The 20,356-nt window shown below is 26.5% G+C and overlaps 1 protein-coding gene across 2 annotated transcripts; it reads right to left on the bottom strand.

Moving 5' to 3' along the window:
• Positions 1-675: 675 nt before the first annotated feature.
• On the bottom strand, positions 676-11,870 carry LOC100163091 (nicotinate phosphoribosyltransferase). Of its 2 annotated transcripts, XM_003243577.4 has the most exons (15): positions 11,503-11,870; positions 11,286-11,427; positions 10,067-10,237; positions 7,964-8,090; positions 7,350-7,433; positions 7,158-7,285; positions 4,413-4,531; positions 3,694-3,887; positions 2,902-2,949; positions 2,427-2,567; positions 2,235-2,359; positions 2,029-2,172; positions 1,834-1,970; positions 1,641-1,769; positions 676-1,568 (listed from the first exon to the last, which is right to left on the bottom strand). In XM_003243577.4, exons 2-15 carry the CDS (start codon positions 11,359-11,361, stop codon positions 1,491-1,493), a joined length of 1,701 nt encoding a protein of 566 aa, XP_003243625.1. In that variant the 5' UTR covers positions 11,362-11,427; positions 11,503-11,870; the 3' UTR covers positions 676-1,490. The 2 variants fall into 2 exon arrangements, with proteins under 2 accessions (XP_003243625.1, XP_001947591.1); XM_001947556.5 differs by lacking the exon at positions 2,902-2,949 and having other exon boundaries at positions 11,503-11,868.
• Between the last annotated feature and the right edge of the window lie 8,486 nt (positions 11,871-20,356).

Raw genomic sequence — 20,356 nt, forward strand, 5'->3', positions numbered from 1 at the left:
TATTTGATTAGGTTGGGTATATTTCTTCAAATTTGTTATTATTATAAACTATTGATAATTGATTGTGAAATATGTTAAAATCAATTACTTAACAACGGGTGATCTATTCAACGTAAGCTACTCATCATTTCAAAAACTGTTAATATTGTTCAATGACATATGCATTTTTAATTCTTCATCCCAAAACAGAATATTATTGGAGTACTTTAATACATAAAAATAGAATTTTTTACGATTAGCTTATGAGTTAAGTAAGTTTCGATAAGTGGCGTCATACAGGGTTAGCACACTACTTTGTCAAAACTTTAAATACTTATAACTTATAATTCACTTATCCAAAATTTGACTTTTAAAGATCGAAACACTCCAAATGATTTTCTGTTTTGGAATAAGAAATAAAAATTGTTTGTTGTAATTTAAAAGCGTAAAAAAATTATTTTGTAACAACTTAAAATTATGTTAAAGAAATATTAAAAAAAAAAAAACATAAGTGCTTTCTAAAATAATTAGCGTCATATAATCACCTCCGTATACATAAACTTTAAAATTTAAGACAATATTTATTATGAAATGATGTTCCTGGAATATTTTGAAAACATATCCAAATACAGGTGGAACATAGGACGGAATTATTATAGACATTTTGTATTAAGTTAAAATAATAATAAACACTGATGAGATACTAAATATAAACGTGTAATTATTCTACGATTCAAACATTAACAATGTATAAGCTCTCTCTGTCTCAAAAATACAACATTTAAATACCTAAAATACCCCAAAAATGTATATGTATAATATTAAAATAATCAACAAAATTATACAAGTAAAAAAATAAACATTTCGAAAAATTACAAAAATTAACTTTTGTATTTCCTAAATATCTAAATACATTTTTTAGCTAAACAAACTTAAATAAAGTATTAACAACATTATTTAATTATTTTTAACAAAAAAAAAATTGGTGAACACAAAAATAATAAAATTAAAACAAAAAAAGGAATGCCATACACGCTGGTAATATTATTAAAATAAACAAAAAAAATTGCATTAAGTACTTATATAAATTATTATTGTCAAGACTAGAAATTGTTTGATTCATGTTTGTTCATTTCTGTCACAGTATTATTGTGATATGTTGAATAAAATAAACTCAAACATAACAAAGTAAAATTAATGATTTCATTTTGGATTTGGTTGGAGTATTTTAAACTGTGACCACTACTTGATAACCAAAATATATCTTTTATGCTCAAATGTAACGAATACACATTGGTCAACTAAATTTTAAATAAATGTATTGTTAAGTTATTTATATAGAAATTGTTAAATAAAATTTTTCATTCCTTTATCTCAAAATTAATTCACTTTTAGTCAAACAACTTAAAGCTTGTGTATAAGTGAAGTGCACATTCAAGCGTGTTGTTGAAATTAATTGAAATTCATTTCATCAGCTGATAACAGTAGGTCGTTTTGGATTAAACATCACATCAAGACAACTCTCCGATTGGAGTGTTTCGCATCCATAGTTCATGCATAAACTCATAAAGATCATCTGACACAGATACCTATTTTTTTTTAAAGATAAATATATTATTATAAATTTAAATATTTAAAGTATAATCTTAGAAATTACTTACTTTATAAGGAGTAGGATTCAGATTTCTTTTAATGTCAGGGCGTATTGTTCTTAAAGATTCTTTGACATGTTCTCTGACTTCTTTTAACTCTGGTAGTCGTTGCATTATATGTCCATTTTCCCAATAAACCTAGATGTACACAATAAACAAATATAAATAAATTATTATTTATGACTATGAATCTAACTTTTACTTTGTATAAAGGTTTTATTTCTGATGGTACAACAAATGCTCGTTTCTTTTGATCAAACGGATGTCTGCAAAGAAGTTTTGTTTTAGCTATTGGTGGATCTTCAACAGACTTTTTCAATAAGTCTATCAAGGCAAATCCTAAGAATAATTAAAATAGTATAAAATCATTCGAACATAAAATTCTTAATTTACATACCATCTGCACCATACAACCGAAAGGCATCCTTTTTACCAGGCATTGTAATTTTGCTACCATCTTGACTTAATTTAATTCGTGGTGTACCATTGACTTCGACTAATTTATACACACAACCCAGAGCTGGTTGTCTTTGGCACGTAACTAAATTCAAAACATTTGGTGCATTATTATTTGAAATGTTACTAACTATATTTCTAATTTACCTAGATGTGTTCCGATTCCAAAACAGTCAATACTATGCTTTTGATCATTTAAACTCCAAATAGTTTCTTCATTGATATCATTTGATGCGATTATTGTTAAATTAGCAAACCAAGGTATATTATACCTATACAATTTTAACATTAGAATTTCTTTTATAATTTTTTTTCTTTTTATGAATTAATTTTACTTACTCTTTTGCAATTTTAACAAAAGTTTCACGAGATTTGTTAGACAAATAGGCTAAATCACCACTGTCGATTCTAACACCAATAGCTTTGTATCCAAGATCATTTAATGCTAGGGCTACAGCACAGAAATTCAAAATTCCGCTTCTAAAAAAAAAAAAAAACTTAAAACATCACAAGTATATGAACTATTATATTAATTAATATCTAATTCTAATGACTATAACTATATATTCGATTAGTTATTATATTAACCGGTGCGAACCATTGAACCTAATCAAGCATGCGTTTATGACCAAAAATGATTTGTGGATTTTTACATGCTGTAAATGTAAAAATTGTAATGGATATAAGTGAAGTATGGATATGGAATATAAGTTTAATATTATTATTAAATTTAGAGTTAACAAACACATAAAAAGCAATCAGCGTTTCTCCCAAGGTCAAACACATGCGAATAATGGATAATGGGAATTCTTACCCAAAACTTGAAATGACAGGTAGTTCTTTTGGTCCTAAGAAATGCCACCTGTAATATTTAGAACAGAAAAAAATACTGACTAATTTTTGTAGGTTGATTTTTTATGATTGTAATAATGTTTTGATAATTTTAAAGGAAAAGGAAAAGTTGAAATTTGCTGAAACGCTCAATGATAAACTTTTTGTTATATACTATCCTAAAATTCTAACATGTAATCTAAACTTCTATGACATTATAATATTTCCCATATAGCTAAGAATTTTAAACCATTTATTTTATTTTAACACAGTCATTTTTTTGTAATTATTAAAAAACCTAACTTTTGGAATATTTAAGAGCTTTAGGGATGTTCTTAAAATGTCCGGTTAAAGTAAACCGGCTGAATTCTGCCGGTGATAAAATCTGTTATCAGTCAGTTAGTGTTAACCGACACTTTACCGAACATTGTAAGAACGACCCTTAACCGTATTACTTTAATAAGTCACTTGATAGAAACAGAAATAAACATGCCATCAATTTGAATAATATGTAAATATAAAAGCGCAAATAAAAAAATTAGCTTAAGTTAAGATTGTTATAAAATATGTAATATATATTATATATACATAAATGTTAATTATCAATCGTAAAAAAAATACAAATGGACAGTATTTGCATACCCTTAGTATCCCAAAAGTTACATTTAAAGCAAAAAAATCAAAGTAAACTGGCTATGGTCTATTAGATGAACCACCTAATATCGTAAATTAGGTGAATCACCTAATATTTATTGTAAAAATCACAATAACTCACTTGTTTACATCGTAAGTGTCTATGAGTGCAACAAAACCTTCTGGAAATGCAATTGCAAATGAAACAAGAGCAGCAAGTTCTCCGTCAGATGCTTGGCTTTCAGATATGTGTAAAAGGTTTGATAATGTAGTACGCCATGATAAAGTCAAGTCGATCAAATCTTGTTCTTTGCCATTATTCAAATTAATTAGAGTCTATAAAAATAAATAATAATATAATAAATAAGTAAATTACACTTAAAATATTTAATTAAAATTGTTTTTCAATATTTTGAAAAAAAAAATTATATTTAGACTTAGCAAAATATTGTTTATGGTAAGAGCAGGGCTTCAAAAAGTTTCATAAAGTAACTGTAAAAATAAAAACTTTAGATGCTATAAAAACATCATTTTTTGATTTTTTAAAAGTATCTTTAAAATTATAAAGAAAAAAATAAGCAGCAACTGTCAAATTTTTTTAAGAAGTGCAGGGTAGTCGGTTTTTGATCTAACAGATATTTATAAAATAGAAAAATGTAATTATATAAATACTAAATTATAAAATACTTAATTTCCCATTTTTTTAATTTAATAATTCATCATTAATTATATGACAGAAGAACTTTTTTTTTTAGTTAACCTTCAATTATTGTTTCATTATTTTTTGATATTTAAAAACCAAATTTTAGAACCGTATTAAAAATAGATACACATTTAGTAATTTAAACTATATTTTAGTACCTTGGTTTTCAATTCACTAGGATTAGAAAATGATGTTATATATGCATGAGCATGAGTTCCTTTAACTGGTATATTGAACATTTTTCCAGCAAGTAAATTACTTGTTCCATCAAATCCTCCTAAAGAATAAAAGTATAAAAATATTACTTATCATTTATGGTCTTATATAATATTACATTATTATTTTATTTTTAATAAGAATAAAATATAAATAAGAGAAAAATCAGGGAACTCTCTCTGCTATAGTCGGTTTTGAGTGTACCTCGTCATTAAGCAAGTCACAGTCATGGTTAAGTCAAATTTTAATTCAATAATAAATCATTATTTACGATAAATAATTCTGATCAAAAGAGATGAGTGGATCAGCATCTATTTCTAAGAATAGCTTATATTAATATTCAAATTTTCTTATTAGGTTAACAAAAACATTACATATAACTTGTTAGTCAATATTTGATTATAATATTATATCTAATTGGTAAGTCAATTGCCATAGTAAGATACTAATAGATTTATTGTATAAAATTAATCTAAATATGAAGTAAAATATTTCAAGTTTCTACATTTATTCCGTTATGAACTAAACAAATAATAAAATACAACCAGTATTGCGTTATTATTCCTATTTTTTTTTTTTTTTTTTTAATTATTATGAATAGTACTAAGAAATTTTCTACCAGAAATGCCCTGAATGGTGAACATTGAATCAAATGTTCTGCTCCAAAACATAATGATAGGAAAAAAAAAAATATCATGAAAAATATATCATAGTTAAATCAACACATTCCTTCTTCCACTCAAAATCTAGTACTCTCTAAAAAAATATTATTTGATAAAATTAAAAGTTAAGTCAAAATACAAGTTATGGTTTTTTTGATTTTAATGCACATCAAACATTTTTAATTTAACCAACAGACTTAAATTATCTTCACATAAAATTAACTTTAATTATAACAAAATAAACTATTTTTATAATAAGTGCACATTTTTTTTTACCTAAAATTTCAGAATTCTACGATTTATGACAATATAATTTTAGAACTTCTTGTAATATAATAAGAAGCTTTAAATAACAGACATTGGTGTTAGAATATAAGGTTATGTTCTCAGATATAAAATACCTTCAAAACCTTTACTCATTATTTTTTATGAGGAACTTCCATTTTTTAATATTTCTTTAAACTATTTAAACATACTAATATAAATAATTTATTGGTATTATTTACTTATAATAGAATTATTGTGTAAAAATTGGTCATTATTAGTTTCTTTATTTTTATTGTTATATCTAAGATTCCCAACATTAAATAATCGAAACAGTTTACAATGGGTAATTAAGTATTTTAGGACAAATTTTTAGTATATTATCGGAATTAATATTACAGCAATCGTATGAATTAAATAATGTTTATTTTTAAAACCAAAAAATATTCAACACTTTTACCATGAACATTAAAAATATATTGATACACAAAATTAACTTTAGGCGGATTTAAATTAAATAAATTTAATAATACAGAAGTAGTATTCATTAATAATAAGAAGTATTATGTATTCTATTGAAAAATTCATAATTAGTACTACTGCAACAGATTCTTCGGTGTTTTCTTTTCATTGTATATTATGATTAACAATATTAAACAACTGATACTATTTATATATTCAAGAAAACTCATTGAAAAAATGTAGTGCAAAATAATATTCAGGTATCAGACAAGTGTTTTTATTTTCTCATCTCAGAGCAAATAGTAGTATGTTTAGATATTATATTAAACTAAAAGGCAAATATATTATTGCATTAAAAAAGTTATAATCAATATGTTCAAAATATTTTAAAACAGCTGATAATTTCAAAAATTATATTCTATTTTTTTTATCATCCTAAGTGAGTAGATCAATGATAAAAAAAAAATGTTTGAACATCATTGCAACATTATGACATTAGGTTAGTTTATGTTAAAATTAAGACCTTAAGGTCATTATTTTTATATCTATCTGCCGTACAAAGGAATCATCAATGAGAACACTGGCAATCATTCAATAAAAAATGTTATTTATGAAATACTAAAAGCAATCATTTAATTTTAATTGCAATTACATTTAAATAAGTTTCTTCATTTTCTTTCACTTGAATATTAATTAGTTCAAAGACATTATGTCTTAGACATACAACAATTTTAAAACTAATAATTAATATATTATACAGTTTTTAACTATTTTTCGCTATAATATATTGTTTAATAATGTAACTTTTCAACACTAATGAAAATACATATTTATATGGTGTTTACTGTTTATACTATTCACCTAAATTCAAGTTCCATTTTTTTTAACAAAACCAATTATATACTTGAAATATATATAAAAAAAAAGATCATATTAAAAATTATACAATTATTATTTATTGCTACAAAAATGTTTATAAGTTCAAAAAGTAGTTTATAACCCGTCAGAAAATTAAAATTTAAGTTTATTAAAAATGTATTATATTAAGTCATTTACTTAAGGTATTCGTGATAAAATTACACAAAACAAAATAAGTTTGAGTTTAAGTTTAGTGTTGATTACTAGTGAGTAATAAAACACGTATCTAGTCATAATTCACTTGGTACCAGTCACTGCCTGACATGGCTTGTATCGCAATCAATAACCAAGTTCAACCAGTACCCAGCACACTAGCAAATTGTGATTGTAATACTTGATAATACATGACTATTTTTTGTTATTTAAGTTAAAATTACATACCAATGTATGCATACTTAGAAGCAGACAAACCACCATCAGGACCTTGGGCTCGCCTTAAGCCAAATTCTAATAATGATACATTATCACCTGCTGCCATTCTGTATCGAGCGGCATTTGTTGCCATTAAACTAAACAATAATTTTAAAAATGTTATAACATTTTAAATTCATACATTTTATTAATAGTCAATACCTAGAGAAGTTGACCAATGTTAATAAAGTTGTTTCTAGAAGTTGAACAACAATTAAAGGTCCTTCGACTCGAATTAAAGGCACTCTGAAAATAAAATACTAATTTAATTCTATACTCTACAACATAAAAAACAGATTTAAACAATTCTTATTAGACCAATAAAAATATAATATAAAGCAGTAGGTACAACTTTAAAATTATTACGTAGATTCACATGTGTGCTGATTCCATTCAAAGGTTAACTATATCAAATTAGAGCAATGACTTTAATGTTTTGATTGGATTTTAGAAAAGTTATTTTATCATCCAATGATCACAATTAAGTGGTAATCAGAATAAATTCACTTCTAGTGGTTGAGTATAAAAATACCCAAAATAACATTCGTACAAAAAACATTTTTAACTCACAAGAAAATGATTCATGTCAAAAACTTTTAATGCCTATTTAGTATTTATACATCAATGACCCAAATTAATATAATACAATATAATAAGTACCTATACAATACAACACAATAATTATTTATTATTAACATAACTAAAACCTGTTTAATCTAAACAGAGCTAATAAACACTTGAGTAATAAATAAAATTTACATTTTCTTTTCAATTACCTTGGAAACACAACTGAACCTTCATCAATAGCATATAATTTTACATCTTTAGCAGTTAGTTCCTTTAAATATACAAAAAATGATTGTTCAATTGTAGGTGGCAGTGTCGTTTTTAAGTACTCAATATCTGAAAACACAACAATAGTTTTTCACAATTATTACTCTTTTGATAAAGGTATTTATTGTCGTTAAAATCAATATACAGAAAACAATAACTACTAACCACATAAGTTATGCAAAATAACTTATAAGACTTCAATATCAACAATATTTTATCAAATACCAATTTGAATTTGTAAACAATCCATTAAGAATTTTTTAATTGTATATGTAAATTATAAATTACAATTACTAATTTATATAATATTTAACTATTATCAATTTGAATCATTATTCATAAGTAATTGTATCATTTAACTATCTATTAAAAAGCCAAATATGTAATCATTGATTATTTTTTTCCATTACAGTTAACTTGTACTATAACTATGCTTTGTTAATACCTAATTACCTAGGGTAAAATTATGCATGGATTGTCAACCACAACAAAATTATCTTGTCATTACACTTATGTTTTAATATTTACTTAATTAAGTGTGGCATTTTAATTTAAAAAGTGTGTAGGATATTAATTGATACAAATTTGGTTTTAAAATGTTATATTTAATTAATCTATACCGTAAGAATTTTTTTTATGTAATAATTATCTAATTATCATGATATGACTGACCTAATCAAGTCATAATATTGAAATTGTATAATGTATAGAATGCAACATTGAAAAAAAAATGTTTCAAGTAAAATCATATTGTATCAAACAGAAGAACTATAAGTAATTTAAAGATTATTGACAATTGCCATGATAAATTCAAATGTTTATAAAATAATCGGTCAACAAATTAAATTAGAATAAATAATATTATGAGCATTAAGTACCTGTCAATAAGCTATAAAACATTTTAATTTGTATAGATTATAAGTGTTTATAGTAGAATTAGTAGATATATAAGTAGGTATTCAATTCAGCGCTTATGATAGTCAATTGTATGAATTTGTTACCTTAAGTAGTTAGATCTTTAAATATTTAATAGTTTTACTATTTGTACAGAAACAGGATTTTTATGCTAAAATCTTCTAAAAACATATAGCACAACAATGTTACATGTGAATATGTTTAAATGTATAATGCTGTAAGTTACATAATTTAAGTACCTAGTTACAAATTGTAATTATTCAATTCCTCAACTTTTACTTACCATAGTAGTACAATTAGTAAATATCTGTTCTACACTATTCATAAAAGCCAAAAGGTGACAAACCATTATTTAACATTTACAAACAAATAAACAAATTTAAATCGGAAAAAAATTAATTTCCGCCTAAGTTTAATAAAAGCTAAGGTTATCAATAATTGTATAATAGTATGTTAAACAAAAATTAACTTAAATTGGTAAATATTTACTTTGATGCATACTAAAATGTCAACCTTTATACATACACTTCTTAATGGTTTTAAATATATACTTTAATGCATTTTTTAGAAGAACAAAAATGGATCATTAAAAATATACTATTATTATTTTTTATTTTCTTGAAATTAACTATTAAGGCTTCAACAACTGAGGACATTAGTCTGCTACTGTGGGGGGAGGGTACTGTTGGTTTGAACATGTGTATGCAAGTGTGGGGAGGATTTGTCACTAAAGATCTCGGGTAGTCACCCATTCAGAAACTAGTAACACCAACCAATGCATACACTCAGAGCACATTCGTGACTGGAAGAAAACACCGTGCCACAAAAATATATTATTATTTATACTTATAATTTACAATTGATCCTATAGTTGTACTACTATAAACAGAAGCAGCTTAATTTCAAAATGATGTACAAGCTATTGTGTCCAAACCAATATTATTTATTGTATTATTTTGTAATGAAATAAAATATTTAGGTATGTTGAAGTATTTTCAAAGTACAAATATAATATACACCTTTAAATAACTAATATATATAATCGATCCCTATGCATTTATAAATTTATTTTCTAATTCTTAATTAAACGTACACATTTTTTTAAAAAGAAAATATTTCAAAAAACTTACCACTGTCAGAGTAATTGAAATTTTCCAAAAATCTTAAGCATTCCTCCAATCCACCAAATATGGTAAACTCGCCTTGAAATGGATTCTGACGAAAAAACAAATCAAATACAGCTGTATCGGATGTTTTTTCTGATTTCCAATATGCATAAGCCATTGTAATTTGATATAAATCTGGTAACAATAAATACAATTACCTATATGAATAATGAATTCAGTCGAAGAACATTTATATTTATACTAATTATTAAAGATTTAAGTTAAAAAGTTAGCCAAAAATAAAGCCTAAAGTAGTGAAAGTGGACTAGTGGTATAGCATAAAATGTAGTCTCTTAATACATACTTTTTAAGGCCAGTACCTATAATATATTTACAACTTTACAAGGTCTCACTTTTAAGAATAAAAATAAAATCTTTATTGAAAAACAACTACACATTTATTTTACATTTAATACTAAACAATACCTATATATTATATGTAGAAAACTGTGAATATAATTGTATGACAGCCAATTATAGTAAAAATTGTACCTAATTAAAATCATTAAGGTATAAAATAGAATAAAAATGTAATGGTACCAATTTTTTTGGGGGCAAATATTAAAATAGAAAGATTTATCTTAACAATGTCTATAACTTCACCTGAGTATTTAAATTCATGAGCAGTTAACTAAGCAGTTAATTAACTAATAAATAATAATTTAAAAATTACAATAGGTACCTCCTATATAGTTACTCAATTAAATTGTTTTCTTTTTTAAATTTTAGTTTTAAAAATAATTATTTTGTAGTACCTAACTATGATTAATTATCTTTTTTTTTTTTATATAGGCCTTTAAAACCATCTTGCCGTAGAACAAATCCTCTTCCATTCTTATATTATACCTAAATTATCGACACTAGAAATTTTATATATTATCTGTAAGACTGTAACTTAATGAAATAGGAATATGTGTATGTACCTAATTTAAATTAAAACAATTTAAATGTACCTAACAACCTGTACATTATTTCACTATGAATACATATTATAATAGTAGGTACCAAGTGCTACCTAATCTATAGTTTATTTTCAATAAGTCTAAACAGGTACTACCATAGTTTTAATTTTTGCATTTTGACATTGGTTAAAAAAAAAATAGGATACCTAACTTATTAAAAACATACAATCTTACAGATATATGAATGGGTAGTAAAATAAAACGACCCGTTTGTTTGTTACCTGTGAGTAAAGGCTGCACAACACAGTTGTGGACCTGAAGTCGCGTATGGACATTATTGCTTTCGTCGACACTCATTGTGCGAATGGGTATTGCAAATGTCTGAGGTGAGCGGTAGGTTTAAAATAATTTCTTCGATTTCACCTTAAATAATAAATACATTAAAACGATTAAACAGCCCGAAAATGACTAGGACATTGTTGTGTAAATTGTGTATACCTGTGCGTTAGTGTACGCTTCCATTAACAAATATGCATAAAAATAAATGCGAATCAAGAAGGACGGACGACCGCGCAATACGGCTAACACAAGACAACTGAACAGTGAAAATGTGAAATAGTGAAAAGTGAATTCTGTTTATTCCGAAGTCTGAACTGTGATTATCACTCTGAACTACCAAAGTCCACAACGCGATTCCGCTCATTCACATTATAGTCTATAGGTAGGTACGTTTTGTCAACACGCAAATTGTGTTCAATGTTCATTGCACGGTAACCGCCATTGCCATTTGCCGCCACTCATGCACGATTTATCACAATGCTACTACAGTGGATTTATAGACTCGGTGAAATTTAAAAAGTGAAAACTGAAAAATGATAATGTATTATTATTATTATTATTATTATTATTATTTTACCAGAATTTGGACATGAATAATTATTGTGCGCAGTAGCACAAAATCACGATCGTTGTGAATAATACGTGATAATAATATTCTTGTCACAGAATAAGAATATTGTAGGTAATGGTAGGGCAATTATAGTGGCAACAACTTACAGCCTCGGGGTTGATAAATGATAAGGATCTTATAATATGGAACAATAATAATAATAATAATATTATGATGCGATAAATAAAAATATACCATGGACATAAAGGTAAACACTAAACATAATGCGGCTAATTTTTTTATTATTAGTCATTTGACAATCGGAAATCATGACTGATGATCTATTCGAAGTCTATTATAGTATATAATATAATAATATATTTGAACACTTTCCTAGTTGAAATTAATTTTATTTCACATATTATATTAAAATAATATAATACCTAATAATAGTAGGCATTATAAAAGGATATACATAACGAATATTTATATATTACGACTACTATAGTAACGTACCTACCTAGCTAGATATACCTATTGGCTATAATTGCCTAAATTTAAAGGTACGGTTCCTAATCTATATCTAATACGTGTATATATGGCTAAAGATGTACCTACCTATAATATCTATTCGATAGGATATTATTTAATATTATAATTTAAAAGGTTAGGTAACATATTTATAACTATACAATGTGAAAGATAATTTGAATAATAAATAATAATCACCTTGACTTGACATTAAAAAAATTATGGAAAAATATGATGAATTTTGGTGTGTATTTCATTAATAACTTTGTACGGCTTGTGTCTATACTGTCTTGTTCAGTGTGCTAGTTGTATTTAGGTCTTTAGTAGGTACTAAATTACTTAATTACATATATATCTATAAAAAAAAAAAGGTAGGTACTTGTACATTTTGTTTTGGAAGTCTAAAATATATATGTAGTTTTAATATTTATGTTATTAATTAGGTATACCTTCTTATTACGCTATCTAAGTAAATGCTTAAAATCATTACAATATGTTTTGATTGTAATCGTTAAAAATATTAATATAATAATTATAGCCACTTAGGTAGGTCGTAGGTTGTAGGTAGATATTTTGTTGAATACAAATACAATAATAGGTACACGTACATTAACTTATATATTATAAATATTGGTATTGATATGATGTAGAAAAATAATTTAAGATAGGTACCTTGGTATTAACCTTGCTTACCTAGTACATTTAGTTATTTATTTATGTATTTATTTATACTATAACTTATAAGTTATAACTAGAATTAAGCTTGAAATAGTGACCTATTGGCTATTCTGTTTTTAAAAAATTTATTTTTACGTACTCTTTCTAATCTAATTAAATTACATGCAACTATTATACAAGTAAATATAAAAAAGTTTTCAATAACGTAAATGTTTCTATATAGGTGGGTACTGGGTAGTACAAATAAATATTTTAAATAGATAGGAACCTACGACCTACCTACAGGCTACCATATGTCTAAATAGGCATGTCTACGCGGGAAAAACAGTGTGGATAGCTGTTTCCCCAGTGAGATCTGCAATGTTGCAACCAAGCTGTTCACGAGCGGATTGGATTCCATCAATAAATTATAAATAGGTTGTACATCCGGCATAGGCAGAGAGTTACTTAGAAATAATTTTTTGGTTGGGCCCTTGCCCCTTAACTTGAATTATAAATTCATTTTTTTTTGCTAAATCCCTTTCATACATTAGATTTATTTTAGATTCTGAGCGTTGCGATGTATAGTATTTACAAAATTACAATGATGTGTGTTTTATTTGTCTATCATAAACATTTGTTGTAGTAAAAATGCTCCGATTTTCAACGTCAACATTTTTTTGATAGGAAAGTGAATCCAAGCGCCAGGAATAACAAATTATTTGTTTTGAAAAATAATTTAATGTTTTTGGTGAAACTCAAAAACTAATAACCGTAGACAATAATATAAAAAAAAGTGGTAATTCTTACGTAAAACCAATTTTTGAAAAACTAACAACCGTAGACCCTTGACATTTTTACCAAATATTTATAATATCATTTTCCATAATTGGTAACATTTTTGAAATATTTTGACTCTTTTTGAGCTATTTATGGCCTTGAAAAATTTTTCTTAAATTATTGTCGTAAAAACTTTTTTACTTAATAAAAAAGATTGAATAATTATCTATATTAAGGATAATATAATCTATAATAATTATATATATTAAGGATCCTCATAAGATGCTTTAATAGCAGTTCAAAAATATTAAAGATATAATGTACCTAGGCATGATTACTTTTATATGCATTTATAGTTTAAATTTTGACAAAATTCATCAAAATCCCGAAATGTTTCAAATTATTTTTCAGATAGAAATTCATAAAAGTTTTTCTATCTATATATAACAAAAACAAAAGATAACTGAAACGTAACATGAATTTTTTATGAGCGTTTCAATGTTTGAATTAAAAATGTTTACGATATATTTTGATATTCAGCGGTAAATTAACGAATTCCAATAAATGGATTTTTAATATTTTGTTGCAACTCAAAAACGAATAACCGAAGAAACTTACTTCACCAAACATATATGTACCTATATTATCATTTTCCATGCATGCTAAAATTTTCAAACTATTTTGACTATTTTTGTGATATTTATAACCATGAGAAATTTTTCTAATTTTGTAAATTAGTTTCAGTTAAAAATGTATAAAAGTTTTTCTTTTCATAGCTAATATTAGAAATTTTAATAGAATAATAAATTATTAATTCCAATAAGTTTTCTACATTTATCAAACAAAAAAGATTTTGATTCGGTTTCATATATCGGTATTTATTTTTTCCGATTTCGTTTTTGGTTTTCTTATTGGTATTTATTTTATCGATATTAGCCTCCCCCCCCTTAAGTAGGATAGGAGTTCACACGAAAGAACACGGGGACAATTCTACCACTATAAATGAGAATTTCTATTTTCAATTGTTATTCTACAATAAGTCGGTATTGACTTAAAAGTGAATACAATTAATAGGTATATTAGACGTATAACAAATGCGATGTTTTCGGAAAAAATTAATTCAACATACCGGCAACCAAATTACAAATATTAAAATAAATTATTATAAATTATAAAAGCAATATAGCTATTTTCGTTTTTCGTATGGAATGATTAATTATTGAATTCAAATTTAACACATCCATTACAGACCCATTCGTAATGATGATATATACTTAAATCCAGGTCCATGAAGTTGCCAGCCCAATTTCCAAATTTTTAATTCAAGTGTTCTCAACAGCTATTAATTTGTTTGTAAGTATTTATAAGTCTTGTGGTTTTCAATTATCCACATAAGTTTAAATAAGGGCTAACTCCTGAAAAATCTTGCTGTTTTGTCATTTCCAACTCTTTGACCTTGCCAAAATATTGTGTCCAATATTTGTAAGTCACCCTTCCCCTCATAATTACCCCTAAAAAGAATATGGGTATGCTTGATACATTTTTTCGAACTTTTACCGTGCCAAAATATTGTGCGCATTTAAAAATATAAATATGTACTTACAAATTGCACACAATATTTTTACAAGGTCAAAAACTTAAAAATGACAAAACGACCAGGTCTCGTATAGTCGCATAGAAGTTAGCTGTGATTCAGACTTTTGTAAATCATTGAAAACGGCTGAACTTACAAATACTTACAAATTACTTGGGTACTAATTATTGAGAAATCTTGAATTAAAAATGTTGTAATTGGGTGGCCAACTTACAGACCTCTTGAAATCTATATTGTACCGCAGAGCATTGCTGTTATTACTTACTTGCCCGCTTTGTCGTTGACATTCAATTTCGTCAAAATTTAAATTTTAAATAATTACTATGAGGAATCACAGATTATTGTTTCAATAGCTTTTTGACCAGTTAAAAAAATGTTTTATCAACATTTATGAAAAAATTCTAAATTGAAATTGTTTATAATAATTCCTTAAGAGGTAAAAGTACCAAGTCAAAATATTTTAAAAATTCACAGCGTATAATACAAATTTACGTAATGATGGAAAGTTTTAAGTTTTAACGATTAGTGTCCGTTTAATAAAAATCGTTATTTTATGTTTGAAATTTAAAAAATCCAATTTTGTCAATAATTGAGCTTCAAACTATCTGATAAATAAATTGTAGCTATGTATTTTCAATTGTTTTTAAATTTAGATATTATAACTTAATTGCTATATAAGTACCATTTAACATTTCATGAATTATTATCTATATTATGTTATTACAATAATGGTATCTATACAAAATAATTTTTGAATTTTCAAATTTTTGACGAATTTACATTCATAGGTACAATAGTGTTATTATATACTGATTGTATAAAATTCACTATACATAATTTATAGTATAAACGAACAATTCCTTTTTTTTCATATCTATCAAAAAATGAAATAGAATAAATTATAATAAAAAATACGCACATTCGTTAAAGTACCTATTTCAATGGTTTATTAACAAATCCAATCGGCAATCATAGTTGCATAACCTTGAATGTTCTTTAAACTATATTGATATAATATTATTGTATATTGGCATGGAAACGATAAACAATTTGTAATTCCTCTTAGTTTACTATCTAATTTATATAGAACAACATAAATCGAAAACTTTATTTAGCGAAGAGGATACAGGGGTACCTAACTCGTACCTACACCCCGAAAAATTTTCGTTCACAACTCCGACACGCTCATTTATACTTATACTTTATAAGTTATAATTAATTGACTACTGATTTTAAACCTGATTTTTATGTACCGAAATTCTTAGAAAAATATTTGGTTCAGGAAAATTAAATTATATATGTATAGATATACTAGGTACCTCTTATATATTAATATTGTAACTATTTAAATAGGTAAAAATTAAATAAACGCAAAAAAATGGGGATGTCGCTCTAATGTAGTATTAGTTATGTAATGTAATGTTAACGATAATTCATGAATTGAGTACCTAGGTAATTATTATAAGTAATGGATATGTGAAATTTAAGAGTGGTGGCTGGGCGATCCCCGGCGATAATTTGGGTTGCATGAATAAATTTGGGCCGATAACTTATAAATATTTTATTATTAGCCCAAAATTAGCCCAAATGTTTGGTTTCCCCGGGGTAATATTATGACTGATGAGGAGAGCGTTAACCTAACCGTATAACTACGAGTTATTTATCAATTTTTCATTCAATTAATTTAAAAATGTAATTGTAATTATTACAATAATCATTCGGGTAAGGGAATAACTATTAATTTAAATTCATCGAAAAATTAAAGAAAGGGTATTTTCTTTGTAAGTTGTAAACTATTTGTTTTTTATTGTAGTGTTGACGTGCGTTAGGACGTTATAGATACCTATATAAAGGCTGTTAAGGTAAGAATACCGAACATGACGAAGTGCATGAAGTACTTTTTGAGTGTTCTATAATTTATAAACTATTGCATAATACAATAGATTATACTGTTATAGTATTTAAGTGAAGCCGTGAAGGCGAGTGTTTGATTTTAGTTGGTAATAAATAATAATACATAGATATAACAACTAACAATAAGTCAACAACTAACCACTAGAATACCTACATGAGTATTATACAATAACATGACATACTATTTAGTATTTGTGTCCCCTTGGCTATAATGTTTATTGTTATCTAATCAAATATTACACTTCAAAATAGTTTATAGTCACGTAATTTGTTAATTAAAATTCGCAAAAAATACATTTTTTTAAAATACTACTTAAATAGATACTACTATAGCTAAGTATACTTGTGGGTACCTATAATATATCAATTACAATTTTAATTTCACGCATATAATTAAAAAATATAAAATATAATCTATTATTTTCAATTTTTTATAATTCATAAGTTATTAACAGATATTTAACTTGATAATTGTTCCCTTAGAGACACGAATTTCATGTTTTATGCACTTATGCGCGTTTTTCCCGTTATTTTTTTTTTTGTTTTTCCCTACGCACTTTTGAAAATTACTGTGACCTCCCCAATGCTTCAACTAGATTCCCTTTCCTGTCGAACAAGATACTGAAGTTGAAAATCGAAGCATTATTTCGATTACTTATCGTGCACAGACACTAATAAAACAAATTTTAAAAATTTTAAAAATTAGAAAATTAAAAACACACTGAATTAATATTCATTATAAAATCAATACAATCATCGCTTTTCTCAGAATCTAAAAAAATAATGAAGTTCGAAATTATTGTATGCTTATATAATATATCTCAAAGAGAGTCAAGTTAAGTTTGTATTTTATCGATCAATTAAACCATCTCCAACTAATATAATATAACACTTGCGCGATCTACCGTTCCGACAGATCACTATGAGCGTACGGAGCACGAATACAGAACAAGATCACGTTGAAATCGTCATTTCGACATAATAATACAAAATATTATGTACAATATACATAATAATATTAAAATGATAAACTGAGAAAACAAAGATATTGTAACGTTTTGAGTTACTATATACGCCATACGGATTTGTGTGTTGGTCGTAATCCTATAATCCGCTGTGCGTTTGCTCTAAAGTACCATGAATTTAGGATTTTTACTGTGGTAGAATACTAAGGGAGAAAAATTTCTGAATTACGCAAGGTTACGTATAAATGTAATATATTATAATATATTTAATAATCTACATTGAGTATATAGGTAACATTTTATAAAAGTGAATGTTTGTCTGTATGACTGTATGTCTGTATGTCATTGAATTCCTCCTAAATGGCTAGACATTTTGACGGCTGACCAAGTTTTTATTATTTTTACTCTATTGGATCGAGCAAATTTATATTATTTTTATTTTATTCGACCGGTCAAAATTGAATTATTTTTCTTTATTTAACTGACCCAATTTGTATTTGTAACTTTTAGGCCTTAAGGGTAAATAGTAGATACGCACTGTGCGGTCAGTTTGCGGCACGACTATTATAGGTATACCTTAGTCCGTGGTTTGCGGTTAACCATCCAGGTGTACATACTGCGGTCAACCGGACGGCTTTATACGGGCAGCGGAATAGTATAGAAAATTGAAATATTAGCTTTTTAAACATAGATTATCATCAGTCTATGGCCAACCCGTTATAGTTACCAGTACATAATTATGATTGTTGATTTTTATTTATTTATTTATTGCATGTAGGGTGTAATTACCATGTTTTAAATTTTCAATACCTACTTAGGTATAAAAGTTGAACATTTTATAATTTTTTTGTTTCAATATCATTTTTAATTTTTTAAATTTATAAATTTATACATTTTGTCAAAACTAAGCCAAATAAACCACCAGTAGCGCTGAAAACATTGGGTCCCCAGTGTGAGGAATCCTTTGGTGACCGTCCTCCGACCCCTGCCGACCATGTCGTTTCCAGTCTATTAATTATCTTGATTCGTGCACGGTAGGTACATCGTGCATGGTGAAAACTATATAACTTACTGTTTTACTACTTGGTAAAAATGGTATTCCCAAAGCTAATTTTTCGGCCGTAGTCCCGGGAACACACACACATGCACATCAGAATAACAAGGTGTTAATAAAACATTTGAAACTACGTAAGCACCTCTCGGGGTCTGCAATCCACCACAGGTGGATTGGCGATTGCCTACCTGGAAATTATTATACTGCTCGCATAATCATAAGCGTTTCTGACGGGCAACGCCGAGGAGCGAGATGTCTATAGTATAATATAATCCAACGTAGAACGTGTCCTGACTGACTGACCGACTGACATTGAATCGTTTCATCCTTCTATATATTGAGCAGAAGTTTTTTTTAGTTGTTAATATCGCATCCTCGACCTCTTTCAGAAGCGAATCATAAGCATCTTTCGTAATGACATTATAATGATTGTCTTTTTTTCCTTCCACCGATTCCATTAGCTTTTTAAAAAACCGTTCTCGGGTACTCATTTCTCCCTCAGTTTCCATCATGATACCAAAGTATACACTATACAGCGACCCGACGACGATGTTCAATACCGGCGAACGTCAACGAGAGCAAAAAAAAAGAACTTAGAATAGTAAACGGTTAATTTTATTAGCAACAAAAACACGTAGGTACAGCGTATTTACGTCTACAACGAACACAATCGTACTGACGAAAGATGGCGTCGCAGACCATATTATACTCGGACGTATACATCGATATCGTATTATTATAAAAATTATTGTAGGTTTAATCTGTCGAAGTAATCATCGTATCTAAGTGGTGGACGACTAGTTAAAGTTATCTTAATTCTTAATTGATTTAATAGTCGGCCTTATCGGTCGAATTATCGAGCAATATTTATAGATCGTCTGTGGGTCGCGTGCGTTTTATAAATTACGAGTTTGAATACATGGATTTTAGTTAAAATAGTATTTACTGACATATTTAAACCTGCGGTT

Source organism: Acyrthosiphon pisum, chromosome A2, assembly GCF_005508785.2.
Source record: "Acyrthosiphon pisum isolate AL4f chromosome A2, pea_aphid_22Mar2018_4r6ur, whole genome shotgun sequence".
In the NCBI taxonomy this organism is placed as follows: domain Eukaryota; kingdom Metazoa; phylum Arthropoda; class Insecta; order Hemiptera; family Aphididae; genus Acyrthosiphon; species Acyrthosiphon pisum.